This window comes from Myotis myotis, unplaced genomic scaffold (assembly GCF_014108235.1).
Source record: "Myotis myotis isolate mMyoMyo1 unplaced genomic scaffold, mMyoMyo1.p scaffold_m19_p_5, whole genome shotgun sequence".
Classification (NCBI taxonomy): Eukaryota; Metazoa; Chordata; class Mammalia; order Chiroptera; family Vespertilionidae; genus Myotis; species Myotis myotis.
The window spans coordinates 8,721,581-8,743,482 of record NW_023416357.1 but is presented as its reverse complement, the minus strand read 5'-3'; the positions used below and the strand labels follow the sequence as shown (position 1 = coordinate 8,743,482).

The 21,902-nt window shown below is 40.2% G+C and overlaps 1 protein-coding gene across 1 annotated transcript in view; it reads right to left on the bottom strand.

The window, feature by feature from the left end:
* C7 (complement C7) overlaps positions 1 to 21,902 on the bottom strand; it is a 47,568-nt gene extending 25,666 nt beyond the window's left edge. Inside the window, exons 1-8 of the mRNA XM_036310058.1 lie at positions 21,766 to 21,902; positions 15,861 to 15,916; positions 13,542 to 13,617; positions 9,102 to 9,243; positions 7,038 to 7,185; positions 5,908 to 6,046; positions 3,476 to 3,649; positions 1,983 to 2,226 (exon numbers count right to left, since the gene is read on the bottom strand). Of these exons, the coding sequence (XP_036165951.1) occupies positions 1,983 to 2,226; positions 3,476 to 3,649; positions 5,908 to 6,046; positions 7,038 to 7,185; positions 9,102 to 9,243; positions 13,542 to 13,617; positions 15,861 to 15,916; positions 21,766 to 21,771 (985 nt within the window). The 5' untranslated portion in view covers positions 21,772 to 21,902. The remainder of the gene's footprint in view (positions 1 to 1,982; positions 2,227 to 3,475; positions 3,650 to 5,907; positions 6,047 to 7,037; positions 7,186 to 9,101; positions 9,244 to 13,541; positions 13,618 to 15,860; positions 15,917 to 21,765) is intronic.

Genomic DNA, 21,902 nt, shown 5'->3' with positions numbered 1-21,902 from the left:
TTAAAATGAGGATCTATAATAAAGTGTGGAAAGATATTTTTCTTATATAATTTTATTAATCATAATAACCTCAATATTTCTTAAAGAACAATTGGGGGTATATACAGAGTGGGGCAAAAGTAAGGTTACAGTTGTTTGCATGGAAAATAATACAATAACTAATAAATAATAATATAAGAATAAACTCTGTGTTTTATGTACTCACAACTGTAAACCTACTTTTGCCCCCACCCTGTATCATATCCCAGAAGAGTTTACTCAAAAGAATACTTTTACCAACTTGAAAAGCTTTAAAAAAATTCACTTCTTTTAAGTGCTGAAAAAAAAATAAAGGCAGTAAACCTGATTTTAGATCAAGTCACTTTCTAGATTAATTTTCCAAGGAAATATTGTCTCTGTCACTGCTACAAAAACCTGTGCTTGTGCAATTTATTTCCAACCTGTGAAATCAGGAAAGTTCAAATATTACTTAAATGTTATTTGGTAAAAATCAAGCCCAAAGGAAAAAACCAGGCAATGGAAACAGAAAAATATGGCAGTTCACCCACAAGAGAAACTACAAGACCTCCTCTGAACTCATGAAGAAGTCTTATCCTCACTCACTCTGAAACTTATCATGGAAGCAACTACTGTAAGTTTGGGAAACTACCTTGCATTCTCTCTAGTGAAAATATAATGAGCCAATCGGGGACATTTCCACATGATTTCCTAATGACGGGTATTTCAAGTAGACACCTGACCTGAATCCTGCAGTATCAAATTTTAAACCTATTGTTCTAGTTTTACCATCATATTTAGTAGCAGCTATTTATTAATTATTTCTTGTTATAGAATAGTAAACGAACAGTGCTGCCTAACATTTTTAAAATGCTGCTTTAATGAAATATTTAAACATGTTTTTTAAAAAAAGGAGTCTTACTCTCCTCCAAGGTTGTAAGGGCATCTTGACTGATAAGAAGCATCCTGAGGAGATGACTTGGAATGAAGAAGGAGGTGTGGGCATCAGCTTAAGGGCAAAGTTGTGAAGGGACAGGTTTTCCTAGGAACATTAGTAAATCAAGGCCAAAAGGTCTCTGAGAGGAAGAGTGGATACTAAGACACCACTCTCTCCCTTCCCACATTGGGGCAGCTGGTGAGGATCTACAAAATGTGAACTCAGTGGCATGCTCTGATTCTAGCAAAAACAAGGCATTCCTATCAGACACGTAACAGAAGGAAAAAACTGAGCTGGCTCTAGAGCCAGTTGGACATTCTTATGACCTATATATGTACTCTTCCATAGGTCTCCATTTCTCAGTCTGTGGGACAAGAATTAGAGTAGCTGTCTCACTGGGTAACAGTGAGGGTCATTGCTAAAACATGTAACTTGGCCCAGCCAGCGTGGCTCAGTGGTTGAGCATTGACCTATGAACCAGGAGGTCACGGTTCAATTCCCGGTCAGGGCACATGCCTGGTTGCAGGCTGGCTACCCAGTGTGGGGCATGCAGGAGGCAGCCGATCAATGATTCTCTCTCATCATTGATGTTTCTCTCTCTCTCTCTCCCTCTCCCTTCCTCTCTGAAATCAATAGAAATATATTTTAAAAAACCAACCAAAAAATTCCACATTTAAAAAAATATAAAACAAAACGCATTGATTTCTGCAATAATGGTCAATTCCTCATTAGCTTCCCCTGAGGAATAATATTTAATCTGAGAAATGGAAAAGGTTGAAAGGTGTTCTAAAAACCCACTCAACACCCTATCTAGATAACCAATGATGATAATGGATTAACTCACATTTCAGGGCACCAAAAGAGTAGGCAGGCTTTTCTTAAAGCCTGTAAGATTTTGAGTAAAATGTAATGGATTCTTGCCATTTGGGATGCCTTTGTAATTTAGTTTCTATTTGTCCTATTTTAGAGCTTTAAAGTTTAACTCCATGTTATTCCCCATTACAATCCCCGCAATGCTTTTACATACAATTTTAAAAAATACTCTTACCACTTTGTTTCATTTTTTCTGTGTCCACATAAAAGAGAACTTTGTACTCTCCTCCTAAGGATCCTGACTGCAGAAAATGTGTCCCATACTTTTCGATTAATTGTCGATAGGCACTGTAGTCGTACAGAGAGGGGAGGTAGGAGAGTTCCCTCCAGAACGGCTCAGCGAGTTGTAAAAATTCCGGATTGTTATTGATGAACTGAGCCACTTCCACAGTGTTCTGAAGAACCAGCAATTGATAACTCTATGGGAAGAGGAAACAGTAAAAGGAGTTTTAGGTGGAAGATGAAAAGGTAATGGTGATAGTTCCTGTCCAATGTCTCCCTCAATTGCCTCCTCCTCAGCTGCCACCTTCAACCCAGTCTATATAAATTTTAATTCTGCTGCATGACAAGGTCTGTTCTGGGCCCACTCATTTGAAGCAATCCAAGGAATTTTTGGAATCCCAAGTAGGAACAATATCTGAGGGATGTCATGGTAACTTCTTTTATACATGACCCTGACCAAGTTGTTAATGTAGTTTGTCAACTACAAAAAGAGAACCAACTTCATTAAATGCTAGATAATCTCACAAATAAGTATATAAAATAATGTGTCCTTAGGCTCCACATCGTTGGGTGGCCATATAATGATCTCCCATATTGAAGCATTTATAAGTTAAGCCACTTCATAATGAGGTCTTTTAACTACTTCTTAAGCATCTTTTGACGATGTTCAAGAACGATCTATCTTATACCAAATCCTCACTTGTGTGAACAATATGGACATATTGAAACATATAGACATATAGAACATATGGACATATTGAAACAATATGGACATATAGAAACATAGCTCATATTTCCACAGTTTCTTAGTCATAAAACCAATAAAATATACTTTTATAACTCTCTTGTGTGATTTATTAATCAAGTTACTTACTTTAAGAATGAGATAAAATATGCAGATTATAAATTGTGATCAGCCTGAAATTTTTTTCAGCAATAAGTGTGTATCAAGTAGTACAACTCATGTCAACTGTTCAGATTGCCTGAGATGAAAGTTTTAACATTTCAAAACAACAAAGTATCTTAAGTCTTTTAACTTCCTATGTGAAAATTTTGGCATCTCAAAAGTAATAAAATATTTTAAATCTTTTCTATCATTAGCATTTAGGGAGTTTATATCAATTGGATTTTTAAAATTAAAACACTTAAAATAGTATTATCAGTAATCATGGATGAGAAATTTAGGAAAGTTTTAACTAGAAAATTTGGAGGTAAGCTTTTTTTTAGATTTTTAAATAAGTACAAATACTTTAATGAAAAAATGAAAGTATAAATAAATATACCAAAGAGAATTAACAAGAGGAGATCATACCCTTTAAAGAAATATATTTTCTCTTTGAGGAAGATACTATTGCCCTATTTAAAAAATGAAAGCTGATCTTTTTGTCAATGTTACAAATAGCTAAACCAGTAAAATATGGAAAAGTTAACTTAATACATACTAACCTTTTTCTTCTGATTTTGCTGGTAATTTGAATTACTATTGTATGAAGAAGATGATGATGAAAATCCGAAAAAGGAGCGTTTCCTTGTAGATGATGAAGTCACTGTGGAAGTTTGTTTTACATAAGACCAGCTACTGTTGTAAAATTCATAATTAAAGTCATTATTGATTTTCACCTGTAAAGAAAATGAAAAATTTTGCTATAACCAAATTAAGACCTTGGACATAATCAAGAACCTTTTATCATAGATCCTTTAATATGGATACTTGCGTCCTACAATCTTCTAAAGACAAAGCTCTTTATTGACACAAAACAACTGTGCCTTGCCCTGGACAGTGTGGCTCAGTTGGTTGAATGTTGTCTTGTGCGCTGAAAGGTCACTGGTTCAATTCCCAGTCAGGGCACATACCAAGGTTGCAGACTCTATCCCAGGGCAGGGTGCATACAGAAGGCAACTGATCAATGTTTCCCTCTCTCTCCCTCTCCCTTCTTCTCTCTCTAAAATCAATAAAAACATATAAAAAATAAACAACAACCATGCTTCTCATTAAGACCAGGCCTGCATGAATATAAGGAATCAAGTTCATTCTGTAATTACTCTTTGTTAAGCCAGAAACATGGTATCAATAATGGCAATACCAAGCGCTTCTCAAAATATATCTGTGGGATCCCCAGTAGGGGGCATGCTGAAGGCAGCTGATCAATGATTCTCTCATCATTGATGTTTCTGTCTCTCCCTCTCCCTTCCTCTCTGAAATCAATAAAAATATATTTTTAAAAAATATACATCTGTGTACAAACATCTTCCATTTTCCTTTACAGTCAACATTTAGCTCAGAATTGAGCAAATTAACAAAACTACACTAAAAAAAGAACTACAAAGCATTTGGTTCTTGATATATTTTTTTGTCTAACAGAGAGGGACAGAGATGCAAATAGGTTACATCATGCAATCAAATTACTTGGATTTTGTTTTGGAACATTCTATGTGATTCTGTAGTATATTTAACTTTCCAATTCTGTACAATTTATGCGAGTAAGCCTCTTAGCTCCTTAGTTCAGCCATCTCCTTACTCCTTAGTTCAGCCATCTACTCTACACATAACTAACTGCAAGAATCATCTTTTTTCAATGCAATATGATCTTCTTAAACTTTCCTTAATTACATAAGAAACAGTTGGGAACAGCAATAAAAATGCCACCTACATCAGCATGAATGAAATTCAAAACCATAATTTTGAGTAAAAAAGACAATCCATGGAAGAACATAGACCATATGCACCATTTATATAAAACTACAAAACAGTCAAAACGAAAACGAAACAGTCAAAACAGTCAAAACGAAACTACAAATTTTTATTTGGAGACAAAGATATAGGAAATACACATAATCAGAAAAACAAGGAAATGATCAACACACAAGGCGAGATAGTGATGGCCTGGGGAGTTGGGGAGAGGAGGACTGAGCAGAGAGGGGTAAGCGGGAACCTTTAAGTCACTGGTAATCTATTTATTTAGGTGGGTGATGGGCATATATGGGTACCTGCTCTATTAGTTTTTCCCCAACTGCACATATATGTTATTCACACTCTTTCGTACATATGAAATCTTTCACAGTTTGAAAATAAAAACATGTTTCTGAGGAAATGATCATACCAGGGCCTTGACTTTTAACACCCATGCTGGGACAGACCAGGTGGTCCTGGTCCCATACAGAGCAGAGGCCAAATGAAAATGAGGCAAAAGGAGATTTCAGCTCAAATGACACAAGTTAAAGTACCCTTGCCCCATGCTCTAGGGTTACATAAGGGGTATTCTTTATTGATATATTTGTTTTTATTGATTTTAGAGAGAGAGGAAGGGAATGAGTAGAGAGATAGAAACATCAATAAGAGAGAAACATTAATTAGCTGCCTCTTGCACAGCCCATACTGGGGTTCGAGCCCGCAACTCGGGCATATGCCCTGACTGGGAATAAAATCGTGACCTCTTGGTTCATAGGTTGACGCTCAACCACTGAGCCACCCCAGCCAGGTTGGGTATTCTTTTTAAGTCCATATAAAACATTTATAAGAATTGACCACAGCCCTGACCGGTTTGGCTCAGTGGATAGAGTGTTGGCCAGCGGACCGAGCGGTCCCGTGTTCAATTCCAGTCAAGGGCATGTACCTGGGTTGCGGGCACATCCCCAGCGGAAGGTGTGCAGGAGGCAGCTGATGGATGTTTCTCTCTCATCGATGTTTCTAGCTCTCTATCCCTCTCCCTTCCTCTCTGTAAAAAATCAATGAAATATATATTTTTTAAAAAATTGACCACATAGTAGGCACAAGTAAGCTCTCCACAAATACCCACCAAAAATATATATCATGTAAATAATGATTTCTGGCAACAACTCACAGGTGGGAGATAAGTAAAGTCCATGCAATTGAGTACCTCAAATGTGTAGGAGAGGACATTGGCACTCAGCCTGTAGTAGTCTGGCTTATCCCCACTGAACACCTTTCTGCACTGGCCGCCGAAACTCTTCGTGTTGATGACTCTGCTCCGGAACTGGCCGGTGAGTGCATTGTAACTGTTGTGGGTGTTTTTTTTAACAGGAAGAACAGATGGTTAAAAATCAGAAATAGCACTTGCTGGAAACGGCGTCATTAGAGAACTCTAGAAATACATTACAGTTAAGTATGTCTTCGAAAGAGAGCTCAGATAAAGAGGACAGAATTCTAGTGCATACCCTACGTTCTCCAGCCTCCCATGCTTGGTGTGGTAGCTGAAACTAATGTCTGGGAAAAGCCAACTTCTTTCAGCCTAAGCACATGTTTGGGAAATACACGTCCTTGTGTAGCTATGGCAACAGCTGGCTTTGAATTGAATCTACAGATAAAACCAATACCATTACGATTACCTTCGAGGACAGAGAGCACTCTACAAAGAATTTCAACTGATTGCCTCTTAGCATGTCGCCTGGTGTCCTCTTTAGGGTAATTTTATCACTTCTCTATGAATGCATTTTGAAATATCATAGAAAAATCACATCTATCATTCTATAATAGATTAAAGCCTTGAAATCTTAACTTGGGTCTGACCCTTAAAAATTCTTCAGAATTCTTTTTGAAAAGACAAACACAGGATTGTCTCAACTTTACTTGGAAATAAGTCCCCAGCTCATCTGAGCAATTACTTTTTAGCCTGCATTTCCAATATACTGCTCTCTTGCTCTATCTCTCTCTCTCCCTCTCTATCTCCCTCTCTCTCTCTCTCCAACAGGGTGACCGACTATGTGGATTTTTCCAGCTCTGTGAGGTTTCCTTGGATGCAAGACTTCCGGTGCTTAAACCAGGACAGTCCTGGGACAATTGGTCACTCCATATTTTACTGCATATGTATTTATGGGTATACAGATAGGAATTTTAAAATATTGTTTCAGGATGTAGCAAAGAGCTCTGAGCCAAAGGCTTGGCTATTAGGTGATTTGCTATTAGACTTACCAAAAAATAATAACAAAACAAAACAAAATGAAGAATTATAACCCACCAATATGCACAGGTGGCTGCCCAGCCCCTTACCCATTTCCAGTAAGTTCAATGTTGGGAGGAGGTTTATCGAGGTCACAGGACCGTCTGCTGTCTGTGTCCTCACATCCGTCCTCATCGGCGCCATCTTCATCACAGTCAGAATCCCCGTTGCAAACCAGTGACTTGCTGATGCATTGGCCTGACCACGAGAAAAGCATCCACACAAAAATAAAGGAGGGCAGAAAGGGAACACCAGGTGGGATCAAATCGTCCGCCCGCAGCCCCCAGCATGCACTGGCCTTTCAGTGTGAATTTAACATCCATGTCCCGGAAGGACTGGTGATGATGTTGGTGGTCATTTTGCAACACACAGAACTGACTCTGACCTTGGCCAGACACAAAATTGAAAATAAAGCCTGAATTCCGATGCCAGGCTTTCACTCATGAGCATCAAGCAGTTTGTCTGAGTCCTCCAAAACCAGACCATGCCAACCACTGGGAGGACAGATTGACCTCCTGCCCTTGAACTTTCCGTTTCTTTTCTGGAATCACTGACCAAGATGCCAAGTCCTGCTTTTCTTGGTGACTTAGATGTGTGAGCTTTGAGAGCATGGCAACCGAGCCACAAGGTTACAGCTCAACATTAACACCTACTCTGTTTGAGAGACTCTTCTGGATAGGGCGATACAAGTATGAATAAAAATGGTATTTGTTAGGTTTTTAATACATTTTACAATGTCACAGGAAAGATATAAAGACATAGATCATTACAATTCAACAACATGATTGTCACAGTAGACATACGTGCAGGGTTCCCAGGACACACTGGAGGGTACAAATGATCAAACCCCCGCCAACTCCCCAGCATCCTCTGCAGCCACTCGGCCAGCTTCCCATGCCCTAGTCACCCTGGATCACTTCCGTGAATAAAGGCCAGGCTTTCCCTTGTCTCCACTGACCTTGCACTTACAGTTCTCTCAGCCTAGAAGGGTTTCCTCTACCGACCACCTGCTTGTCTTTAATAATCAAATGACACATGGTCTCCTTGCAGAAACCATCTCTACCCCACAGGCTGCGATGCACATCCTTCCACTTGTCCTTCCACGCTGTCCGGACGGGATAGCACACACCCTCTATGCTGTCCCTCAAGCCCATGCAGCAAACATTGGTTGAGAGTGTACCAGGCACTCCAGATGCAAAAACTACGTGGGGTACAGGCCCGGGCAAAAGTCGGTTTACAGTTGTTCATATGGAAAATACAATAATCAATAAATAAATAATAATGCAAGAACAAACTCGGTGCTTTGCATACTCATAACTCTAAACCTACTTTTGACCACCCTGCATGTCTTCAAAGAGTTCAGTCTGCCAAGAGACATCCAGGCCAACCAATAGTCCAGATTGCAGATATACATAGGAAACACGGAAGTGGTTTGTTAATTAGTTCTCTTGGTTAGAGGTTCAGGGAAGGCTTCTCAAAGGAGGTGTCATGTAATTTGGGCTTTGAAAGTAAAATAGGAGTTTGACAAGTATTTCTAAAGAACACTTCAAACACAGGGATTATTTATGTACTATTCTTTCCATAAAACTTTAAAAAATTTTTTGAGGGAAGAGGCTATGTGTTTTATTTCTAAATCCACAACACTTATCACTATATCTGGAACATAATGAAGAATAAATGCTTGCTGAAGGTTGTTGAATTAATCTGATGCTATAAATGCAACATAGACAATAAATCAAATAATAATGGAAAAACTATGTTTCAAGCACCCATGCATAAGGGTGACTTGTGTTGCTCCTTGATTAGCTATTAGAGTTGCTTTTCTTGTAAACATAATAATGCTTTTGGTAGTAACATTTTTTCCCAGTCTCAGTGCAATGTCAAGAACTATTTTGTGTGTTTTTTCAAAGAGGCACTTTTATCACCATATGCCTCCCTTTACATTTAAAAGACTGATAGCTGAGTGTGATTACCATGCCAATAAAAATGATACTGATATTTGAGGAAAATTGATGTATAGGTCAGTATAAATTCAGGTAAATTCAGCAAATATATACCGAGCAATTTAAACAAATAACATTTGAGTTTACACTCTGCCTATGGAAAACCAGTACCTGAAAAACACCTGAAACGCTGTCCACATCCCTCTTCCGCTGGACATCCTTGTGTAGGTTCACACGCTTGTGTCTGAAAAGCACTTCCGGCACAAGGGTGGCCGCCATACTGTGCATAAACATCAATCATCCGCCTGCGAGTCTAAACAAAGAACAGGTAGTGCTTATCGATAGCTCCAGATTCCTTTATCTGAGAAATAAAATCTGAGAAACATTAATACAATTGGAGAAGCAATGTCTGGGAAATGGTCCTGGATCCCACAGAAGTAAAACCTACAAAATCAATGAACCCACAGACCCACTTGTCCTTGAGTCCAGTGACACTTGGGTTATTATTACAGATAATCTACACTAATAAAATACAAAGATGCTAATTGACCATACCTTCGCTACGCCCACCAGCCAATCAGAGCGACTATATGCAAATTATCCCAACCAAGATGTCGGTTAATTTGCATATACCAGCTGGGAGCCAAGACTGAAAACAACGTGGAAGCGACGCGCTACAGAAGGGAGCAAAGTAGAGGCGGCAGAGACAGGAACGGAGCCAAGGCGGCAGAAACGGGAGGCGGGAGGGAAACCAGCTGTGCAGTGGAGCCGGAGGGAAAACAAACCAGCTGTGTGGCAGAGCGGGAGTGAAGCCCACCTCAGCGGGTTTCCCTCCCTTCTCTGCTTCGCTCCAGCCACAGGAAGCCCTATTCTTGCAGGAATCTTCCTGCAATGGGCCTCTAGTATACTATATTTATATATGTGCATGTATATATTTACTCTCAGGAGTGAGTGCTAAAAAATATATTAGAGAATCTTTAAGAAAATAACCTGAAAGAATTAGCTGGGTAAACATGTATGCAAATAGACTGCAATGTAGAAGATTAATGTCTTTGCCAAAGCTTTGTACCAAGAGCTAATTAGAAGGGCGACAATGAGTTTGGCTGGAGAGAGGGTAATGGTTTTGGGAAGAGGGTTGAGATGAAGGGGAGTTATGGAAAACTTTGGAAATTGGTGGTAATTGATTTGAACTGAATGTTAATCCTTTGTCAGGAAGGCAAGTCAAGGCAAAACAATCCAGAGAGAAATGTGATCACATAGATGTCAAATTTACAAAACAGAAGCCTGGCCTGTGTGGCTAAGTGGTCGAGCATTGACCTCTGAACCAGGAGGTCACTGTTAGATTCCCGGTCAGGGCACATGCCGGGATTACAGGTGGGGGGCTTGCAGGAGGCAGCCAATCAATGTTTCTCTTTCATTGATGTGTCTATCTCTCTCTCCCTCTCCCTTCCTCTCTGAAATCAATAAAAAAATATATTTTAAACAATTTTACAAAACAGAAGCCTTAGTAGTCCAAAGGTGAAGCTGCATCTACAATAGGATGTTAGGAAACAATCAAAATCCTTGATGTCTAAAATGGAAACTAGCTCAAAAGCAAACCTCTAAGGAAGCAGGGGGGAGGGAGGGGCAGGAGGGGGAAATTTAGAAAATCAGCAAGCAAATTGAGAAACAACTAATCATCCTAAAATGCAACAATCAACATGTATCCAATGTTTAAAGAAAAAAGAAAGATCTACAAAGCCCTTTCCCTCCCCAAAGGTGCATCATCAAAGCCTCTTCCTATACTCAGCTCTTCCCCATTAATAAAAATGAGTAAAATTTGACATTCCAGCGCATGTAACCTTGAGCAAAGACCAACAGGGAAAGCCAGGTATGTTGAGTCTATTCATCCATCTTAAACTGGTTAGAAGTGGGGATTTCTTGGGACAAAGGGTCACAGGAATGTGATATGAACTCTGAGCAGTTTTACATCAGCCTGGGCCTGGCTCTGGCATTTCTCAGTTGGGAATGGAACTCAGTACAGTTTCTTTATTATTATTATTATTATTATTATTATTATTATATTTTTATTGATTTCAGAGAGAGAGGAAGGGAGAGGGAGAGACAGAAACATCAATGATTGTAGAATCAGTGATCAGCTGCCCCCTGAACGCCCCCTACTGGGGATCGAGCCTGCAACCTGGGCATGTGCCCTGACCAAGAATCGTGACCTTCTATTCCATAGGTTGACACTCAACCACTGAGCTACACCAGCTGGACTCAGTACAGTTTCTTAATAAGTTTTTAGTTTCTTTATTCAATTGATGAAGACACCTCTCATGTGCGGCTGATTAATTTGTCATTCTCTGAAGTTCAAGGCACGGGTTGTGTTGTTGTATAAGTGATGTTTTCCCTCCCTGTCTGTCGGGAGGGCCTTGATGACTGCCTACGCCCGGCAGTCTCATTCTCACCTGTCAGATTCCGATCTTATGACCCCTTTTTAATTTTCACTTGTCTCTTTCTGGATGAAAATTTTGATTGTATAAGCTAGGATGTATCCATTGCATCATGACCTTCTCTCAACGAGAAAAAATTGCTAATATGAAAAATACCTTCTATCTACTTCTATTTAGTGCTCTTTCTTAACATTTTTTAAATTATAAAAATGTTTTCTGTGGTAGGTGTTTGTCTGATGTTCGCCTTGTTATTCATGTATTTTTTTTGCCTATAATCAGAGTTGTCATCTATTATATTTGCCAGAAGCCAAATTCTGCAATTGTGTAAGTTATTTTGTAAATACCACTCACAGAGGTACTAAATAAATGCTTGAAAAAAATGATGATTATGATGATGCTTCAAAATTATGTTCTGCAATATGTTTCTGTTGTTCTAATAACTTAAAAAATAAAGTTTAAATACATATTTTTATCCAAACAGCACTACTTCTAAAATAGTTTACAAATATCGAATAATATTGTGCACCTGAAACTATTAGAATGTTACATGTCAATAATATTTCAATGAAAAATATTTGAACATTCAAATGTTCAGAAACTTTAAAACAAATATTATAGCTCTGGCTGGCTTGGCTCAATGGATAGAGCATCAGTCTGTGAACTGAAGGGTCCCAGGTTCAATTCCTGTCAAGGGCACATGCCCAGGTTGCAGGCTCGATCCCCAGTAGGGGGCGTGCAGGAGGCAGCTGATCAATGATTCTCTCTCATCATTAATGTTTCTCTCTCTCTCCCTCTCCCTTCTTTTCTAAAATCAATAAAAATATATTTTTAAAAATAAAATAAAACAAACATTATATTTTTCAAATTCATCCTAAAGAATTATCAGAAAAGAGGATATATGCCTATGTATAAAAATGTTCATTAAATTTTTATTTATAATAACCAAAAATGTAAATAATCTAAAAACCAAACAATAGGAAAGTAGATAAATAAGTTTAATATATTTATATACAGCTATTAAAATTCATGCTGATATATATGCATAGCCCATGGACATGGACAATAATGCAGAGAAGGACTGGGGTGGGGTGGGAGCTGGGTGGAGTGGGACAAAGGGGGGGGGGGGGAGTGGAGCACATGTGTAATACTCTCAACAAAATAATTCTTTTTTAATTTATGCTGACAGTATGTTAGGTTAAAATAGTAGAATACAAAACTATGATCAAATAATCTTAATTTTAAAAATCATAAACACGCAGGAAGAAAACAAAAGAAATAACCAATGCTGTTATATTGGTTTCTTCTAAATGGTGGAATTATAAGTAGTGTTTTCTTTATGTATACTTTTCTGTGTTTTTCTCCAATGAGTAATTTATAATAAGAAAAAAAAAAAAGCATACATTTCTAGAAGGACTCTATAATCTCCAGAGCAGGTCTGGTCTTTTATTTGTATTACTTAAAATGAAACTTCAGGTGCACTTTCCCTCTGAGGAGCACGCCCGTGCCATTCCCCCACAGGCAGACACGTATCCCCCAACCTCTAAGGGACCCATGAGACTTGCAGCCGGGGAGCAAGGGCGGCAGCAGCTCAAGCCGGGCTAACCCCCTGAACCTCTCTCCAAGGCCCCTTTTCTTTGTTCAACCCTTCCCTTTGGATAGCCACGTCTCCCGTACCCTTTTCCTTAAATAAATTCAATTTTCTTTTAAAAAATGGACCTTTAAAACATTGCAAAATGTTTGACTCTTTATGGTCATCCACTACTTGCCAGGCAAAACGAAGCGGTAATTTTGCCACTTGTTAGTGTTTATTTCAAATAGGAAGACAAGTTGAATCCATTAAACTTGAATCGGGCTTTGAATTGTCTACTGACTTCATTTCATGCTCTTCTTGTTTCTCTAGTAGCTCAGGAATTAGTGAGCTGCTTTTCATGGTTAGCCTATGTGTATTTCTGGTAAGATTCAGAAACGATTTAGAAAAGTCCTGTGAGGAAAAGCTAGAATGCAGACATTACTTTATTACAATATTATTATACAAGTTATACTTCTTTTCCTTTAAAATGACTAATTACATTTCAAGAAACATAAAAAATAGCATTCAAACGTGAATGCCCTTTTGTCCACGCCTCAGCTATCTCAGCAGATAAGCGATAAATACAAAGTTTCTACATGGGCCCACCTGAGACTTGGTGCAGCCATTGCATTCCGACCAAGGGCCGAAGGAGCCCCACTGGCAATTGACGGGAGAAGAGGCGCTGTCCAGCGGTTCATCAACGCAGGGGGGAAGGTAAGAGAGAGGGGACACAGAGAACAGTCAAAAACAGTCAAAACTGCTTCACAAATTTACTTCCAAAGAGAAACCAAAAGTATCCCAAAATATATTTTGTAAATCTGTAAAATCTGTATTTTGTAAACCTTTTGAGAGATTAACATTTGTTAAACATCTATCATGTACCGGGCACTATGGAAACACTACAGTTGTAGACATATTCAAAGAGATAGGTCACTAACCATTGACAAAGGGGAAGACAAAGACACAGATGTATCAACAAGTGATCACAGTACAATAATACAACCGTAACCCGTGATGCAATAAATCCAATCTAAAAGATTTCACAATAGGGATGTGTACAGGATGCTGTTATGGAAATAGAGATAGGGAGGTGGTCAGAGTCGGAAGGGATAAGTGAGAACATCTGGGAGGAAGGTACTGTAGCTTTCAGAAGGATACTGAGTGACATGTGAAAAAGTTACTCAAAAACTCTCAAACCTGGGAGACCAGGAGTTCTAGAAAGAGCCTGGGAGAGTGGGATACTGAAGACAAGCAAGGGCTAAATGGACAGGAATTCACTTTTAAATGCTCCCCTGTTCATTTAGGTCCCTTCTTAAGCCCACACCCATAGAGGGGAAATCCGAGCCTAAACAAGTGCACTCAAAATATGTGGAAATGGCCCCGGTGAGGTTGAAACTGCCCTGGTGAGGTCGGGACGGCCCCGGTGAGGTTGAAACGGCCCCAGTGAGGTCGGGATGGCCCCGGTTAGGTTGAAACGGCCCCGGTGAAGTCGGGACGGCCCCAGTGAGGCTGAAACGGCCCCAGTGAGGTTGAAACGGCCCCGGTTAGGCTGAGACAGCCCCAGTGAGGTTGTGACTGCTCCAGTGAGGTTGGGACAGATAATGGGGACCAGTATAGACTGATGAACAGGGGTAGATGCAGAGGCAGAGCAACATTGAACAGACTGTCAAACTACAGTGGGAAGCCTGGGGAGGGTTTGGGGGGGGGGCGGATTAAGAGATCAACCAAAGGACTTATATGCATGCATATATGATTAACCAATGGACACAAGACACCAGGGGGGTAGAGGCCGGGGGAATGTCAAGGGGGGGGGGGAGGAGACATATGTAATACTCTTTGTAATACTTTAAGAAATAAAAATTATAAAAAAAAAATGTGGAAATGGGGAGTTGGTGCTCACTCCATGCTTAACTCCAGCTGTGTGGAGGTCACGTGGCTCAGCCCTCAGACATTCCCCTCGCACACCCGCAGAGGGTGAAGGAATGGAGACTCCCGATTTCTGGATTGTGAGCACATTTCTAGCCTTGGACACATCTGCAGGTGACCTGCACTCCTCCTCGGGCCCTGGGTGACCTTGACAGTCAGGAGCCGATGCTGCCCTATGTGTGTCTCGGGTGCTTTGATGGAGCCAACCTGGCTAACCTGTGGTCTTGACGTGGCGCCAAGGGTCCCAATGCCTTAGAATTATTGACCCTCAAACAATGTGAACTTGCTATGTTCCTATCTGGGGTCCCAGGGACAGGCTCAGCTTCCCCCAAAGCACGAGGCTTAGGGAGGGAAGCGCGCTGGGCCTCGCCTCCTCTGGGCTCCTGCTGCGCCCTGTCCAGGCCTCTGGCCGAGGGAGCCCCAGCATGTGTGTATGGAAACCAACTGTTTCCAGTTCCCAACCACGCAGCCGAGGTGCAGTGCTGCCCGGTCCCCAGTCACCAGCACGGCGCCTGACACATATTCTGATAGTTTCCTAGGGTGAACTGACCTGGCCCCGTCCTGCCAAACTGACCGCGAAAGCAAAATAAGGCCGTGGGTAAATGAGCCCGCCATTCTCCAGGCCTCGAGAGCCACTAAAGCTATGTCTGCAAAGACTCTCGACCTTTAAAATCCAAAGAATGTTCTGCAACGCCTACATTTAAAGATCAAATTCTGCTCTGGACTGTGTAAGGCAGCTGCAAATCTCTGAAAGGGGGTAAAACCACAGCTGGGACAGGCAGAAAACCTTGAGGTATTTTTCATCCGCAGGCTTCTTCCTTGCAGCAAATAAAATAAGAATAAAACAAGCTTTTGCTATCATTGCCTTTTCTCAAGATGTGGAAAGATACAGCACTGAAGAGATAAACATGCTCAGGCTGCACTAAAACATTTCCTAAAAACAAACAACAACAAAAAACAATTTTAATTATTTCCACACACAATCCAAACAATTCTCACCTTGAAAAAACTGGGAACTCTGCTACAAATCCCACCAAGATGAAGAAACTTATAGCCTGGGGGGAAATAAAAGCATTATTTTTGTTTGCATTTCTTAAATGAGTTGAAAGCCAATTCATTTGTACAAGTCAAGATTTGTGATTTAGGAATATAAAGTGAAAGGACCAGGGAGAAGGCTTGGTGACTCTACTTGTTTTTTAAGTCTTCATTTGAAATAAGAATCTAATATAATTCTGTTAAGCTCACCTCCTATGGTTCATTTGTGTGTGTTTGTATTTTTATTTATTTCAGAGAGAAAGGGAAAGAGAGAGAGAGATAGAAGCATCAATGATGAGAGAGAATCATTGATTGATTGCCTCCTGCACACCCGCCCCCGGCTGGGAATAGAACCGGGACCTCCTGGCTCATAGGTCGATGCTCAACCACTGGGCACCCCGGCTGGGCCTACTCTTCATTTCTGTAAGAACAACTAGGGGATGGGCGATGTCATGGACAAATGAATGCTCACTGGAGTTAAATTGTCCCAAGCATTTCTGTAAGGTCCCATCATCTTTTAGTTCCTTTCTCCACTGTCCTCTCTAAGTTCTGCCCCCATGAGGACACCCAGAGAGGAAAGGCCTGGAAGAAAGAGCAGAGCCGAGAGTGGAGGAGTTAAAAGGGAAATAAGCTTCATAAATGAGCACTCAGGAATTGAGACACGTCCCTGGCTAGGGAGGCGGTGATGTGCGTCGCACTCCTTAGTTCGGTGGGTGGCTCCTGCGGTCTCTGAAGAACCTCGGAGGCCTTTGACCCCTCCTTACCTGCAACACCAGCCAGGTGTGGGGGGTCTGACAGGTGACAGAATTGTGTGTAGAATGTAATTACGTTTTGTTTGAAAAATCAAATGTGTATTGAAAACCTATGAAGAAGTATAACAGGATAAAAGTTTATTTCTGGTTGTAAAATCATAGGTGATTTTTATTATCGTACTTTTACTTTTAAGTATCTTCCTATATTACCTGACAACTGAAGGTGTAGGGCATATAATTCAAATCTTTACTGGAGACGCTCGAAGAACATCAAATGCATTCAATTCATAACCCAGAATAAACGTCTTTAAAAGACTTGTATGCATGCATATAAGCATAACCAATGGACATAAGACACTGGGGGGTAGGGGAGGCCAGGGGATTGTCAAGGGCGGGGGGGAAAAAAGGACACATATGTAATACCCTTTGTAATACTTTAAGCAATAAAATAAAATAAAATAAAATAAAAATAAATAAAATCATCCGAGCCCTCATGCTAACAGGCCAGTATTCTTCCTCTTCTGCCCCAAACCTCTCTTCTCTCAGTCTCGCTGTGGAGTGGCTTCCCAACCTTTTCTCCAGCCTCTCGCACTCCCCTCCGAGATCCCCTGTCCTCATATTAGTTATCTCCCCTCGGTTATAAAATCCTTCTTGCCTGCCTCTGTCTTTTAAACTTGCACAAATGCTTCAGCCTCTTATTCTGACCAGACAACCAAGGAGCTGTGGGCCACGTGGAAATGAGTACACAGGGGTGGCGGAGCTAGGACGCCTCCTGAGTTTTCAGCGACACATGAAGCATGTAATGTCAAGCAACACCTCCGAAAGGTTTTATTCGTTAATTACCAACAACATGTTTCTCTTTCCTTTCGCAACACGTCTCTCGGCTCCCATTTTTCCTGCCCGGGGGAAAGCCTATATCAGAGCTGTGTTAGTCACTCCCAGGCATTAGCAAATTTTCAGGAAATAAAATTCTGGAACAAGTTAACAGTCAAATTTCAATTTATCATCTGATTTCAAATGTCTCTCCTGCTCCCAGTTCCTGGATGCTCACGACAGGGGAGGGGTGCTCTCCGGCTTCTCTCCCACTTCCCTCCCCGGAGCTGTCTCTTATCTTCTTCCAAGTCAGAGCAGCAGGAGTGAAAGAGGAAAGAGCCAAAAGGGACATTTTTTTAAAATTATTCTTAAATGTATTGGGGTGCCCTAGCCAGATTGGCTCAGTGGATAGAGTGTTGGCCTGAGGACTGAAGGGTCCCAGGTTTGATTCCACTCAAGGGCACATGTCTGGGTTGTGGGCTCTGTCCCCCAGTGCGGGGCATGCAGGACGCAAACGATTGATGGCTCTCTCTCATCACTGATGTTTCTATCTCTCCCCCCCTTTCCCTTCCTCTCTGAAATCAATAAAAATATATTTTTAAAGATGTATGGGGGTGACATTGCTTGACTCATTCAGCAGGACTCTGGTGATGGTAAATCGGAGCGTGTTGGATGATTGATGCCAATTCTTTATCTTTCACAGATTTTTTGTGGTTCTTTGGATGCCCCCCACCCACTCATTGGGAATCTACAACTACTCTTCTCTTGCACAAATGACTCATCTTTTTGTCTATCACTCCTGACTCTCACCAGAGTCCTACCCATACTGATGCTGTCCGTTTCATCGCTTTATCTGGCAGACAGTCCCTCGGGCAGAGCATCTGACAACACAAAGGCCCACATCTAGTCCATGGGATACTGTGGCACATTCTGTTCTCTCAAACCCTAATGTCCGGGTGCAGCTGATCCTGCTGTGTCGATCTGTTCTGCTAAAGGCAGGCCAGTCAACCAGCCTATGCCTTAGATATTCTCACATGTGAGAAAGGTGTCATTCTCTGTCTCCAAAGGGACACAGTCTTGCATACTCTTGAGGATGGAAATGGCCACGGGACACTGGACAGGCTTAGGGCTTTTCTCTCTGTAATACTGTATTGAACGTCAACATTCCACCATAACATGTGGGGCACTGAGCACCTGTTCATGGCCTTTAACTCCCAGCCAAATCAGGCATCATGCACACATCATTTTTAACACTCTATTATTACATGCATTTTTTAAAAATTTCAACTACATTTTAGGGATTTTTTTTTCACCAGAAGTACCTTTGACACCACCTTCCCCTTGTACAAACTCCTTATTCTAGCCCATGAAGATCTGCTTATTACAAAGCCAGTTTCTGTTCATGAGTCATGCAAGCTGAATCTAATAACCAAAATAATTTCTTAAGAATTTGTTAGTTGGATACCTAAAAAAGAAGCAGCTATCATATCTTGCCTTTGGAGAGACTATCTTATCAAGGGGGCAAGGTAGAATAATCACAAATTAATAAAGTCACATTAATGACAGAGACAGACAGACATCTGGGTTGACTCTATAAAAGAATTCCTTAGTTGAAAAGATATGGTGTCCCCCTGGGTTTGGCTCAGTGGAGAGCATTAGCCTGTGCTGAAGGGTCCTGAGTTCCATTCCTGTCAAAGGCACAGGCTCCACTTGCAGGCTCCATCCCCAGTAGGGGGCGTGCAAGAGGCAGCCAACCAATGATTCTCTCTCATCATTGATGTTTCTATCTTTCTCTCTCTCTTCCTCTCTGAAATCAATAAAAATACATTTTAAAAAAGAAGAACTAGTGTCTTCTGTATCATCTTTCATTAATAAAAAAAAGATATGGTGTCTTCATATTGTGTGATACAGCTAAGCTGAAACTACATTTCCCAGAATTCCTTTCCTTTCTTTCTGAATAAACATTAGTGCTACCTCCTTCTTCTAATATGCTTCAGCTGCAATTTCTTCTGTCTTCCATGCTTCTAATTTCTTCAGGTCCGGTCATTTGTGTTTGTCTATTGAGCCATGAGCCAATTCAGGGTAAAAAATAAAATATTAATTTCTGTAGAATACTGGGTTCCAATATCCAAAATTTTTTAAATAGGAAATTTAAATGAATCAAATTTAATTCATTGGCATTTCCTAATTAATATCTTGATCAATGAATTTCGAACATAGAACATCATACAAATGAAGAAGTTAGATTTCGAAATCAATTTACTTACATCTGTATTTGCAACATTTCTAACAATATAGAAATGCACAATGGTAAAATAATATGATTGAATACTTTGTAGTCATTAGAAGGATGTTATAGGTTCCAATGACAAAAGAACGTGCTTATGATATAATGAGTAAAAATATTCAGATAGTGTGATAGCAATTTAATAAAGTATATTTTGTACATATTCCTATAAAAGTCTGAAAAGATTAAGATGTTAATAGTGGTTATCAAAAGGGTGGAGAAATAATAGCTATTATCTTCTTTTTGAACTTATTTTTCCCAAGAAGGTAGTATTGTAATCTGGAAAAGGACATGTTTTTTAAAGGCACAAATACCCACAGTGTCATTGATAGAAGACAGCTGGTAATACCAGGTCAGCTCTGGGCGTAGTGAAAACACAGAGGCCCTGACCTGAGATATCGACGTGCCTGAGGAGCCCGTGAGAATCGTGCTGTAGATTCCCGACCCCAGGTTCATCTCAGTCCAGGGAAGACGGAGTGAAAGGCTGGACCACAGCCCGATCAGAGGGCAGCCCTTCCTGCTCTCAAATCCTTCTGAAACACTTCAGACCCAAGTTATCTCCCAACCAGGGGATACAGAGAGAACCAAAGAGCTTCTGGGAGCCTCCCTCTGAATTTAGTTCACATGAATGGAGGGGGCAGGGGACAAAAGCATCCTCCCCCTTAAACAGCCAGACCTGGGAATCATCTTTGCTGTTGTCTTCATAACCCAAGTTTTTCTTCTCTGAAACGTATCACAAAAGTATTCCCTTCAGGGTTCATGTAAAAATATGAACATCTACTTTGAAATAGAGAGCCCTGCATGCAATGTTCAGGGAAATAAATTCTCTATTTTCTATCAGCCAATTGAAGGAGAAATGTATATTTATTATCATGGTAGAATAATACCATAATAATCATTGATAGTGGACAAATTTTTAAGTACAAAACAATTATTAAGATGTCTCATTACATAATAAGTAAGGAAATTGGTTGATAGTTAACACAAATATTAGGGCTAGATGGCCCTAAGAAAAGCATCATTATTTTTGAGCTAACAAATGTTCTAATATTTTTTCTTTTTATTGAATTTATTGGGGTGACACTGGTTAAATTTTAAAATAAAAATACAAGAGAGGGTAATAAACATTAGATTATATCATAATTCTAATTTTGTAGGATTACTTGGTGTCCTAGTAATTGTGATTTGTGTTTAATTTGAATTATTTCATTTTGTGCATGAGTCATTCAAGACTCACGTCTTACTCCTCCAACCACATGGGAAACTGAACATAGATTCAATATCACAAATGGACAGCATAGCAACCACAAAGGCCATCTTAGCAGCTGACAAGACTAAGAAATTATTGTTTCAGCATTATTATGCGGAATTTTTAACATTAAATACCAAAATTTTCAATAATAAAATTGTGGTAGCAATTTCAAGTTATTTTTGCATCCCAGAAATATAGTTTATGACAGTGTTTGCTGTCTTTGGTCCTGTCTTTGGTTGAATAGTAACTTTTTTTTTATCATCTGGCCATTTTTCATTGGGTCAACATGTGTATTTGCTAAACCTTTAGTTTCGTTTCAACTACTTGCACCTTCTAAGTCACAATGCTAACCCCCTAAAGTTCCAAATCTTTGAACTCTTTTATTTTTATAAAGCTCTTAGGTAAATCAGACCACAGGGTGCCCACTGATCAGCTCCAAATCAAACACACAAAAATACACTGGAGGGAATTTTTCCTTAAGAAAAAACAATAGTACCAGTGTATTTCTTAGAGGCTTTCTCAGGACTTTCATAAACATTGTCTCCAATTTCGGATTCCCACCCCTGACCCAATACTTTAACTGCAGGATAAGAAAAAGGAATTCACTTTAGCGGAACTGTTAAATATTTAAGTAAGGATTTAAAAATTCACCCTCATCGTCACTATTTCCCATGTCCTCTCCTTATTTGAGTTATTTCCATTAAGCCTTCCTTATCCTCATTTGAGATAGCTGTGTTTACAAAAGTAATGAAATAATTCTCTTACCTCCATGTTGGGGAGCACATTCAGGGCGGAAGAGAAGGTGAAAGCGCCTGGGCAGCTCACCAGCTGAGGAGCCCAGCAGTCTGCATCCTCCTGGCTCTGCCCTGGGGCTCTGCTTGGCTCTCTTATATAGAGGGAGG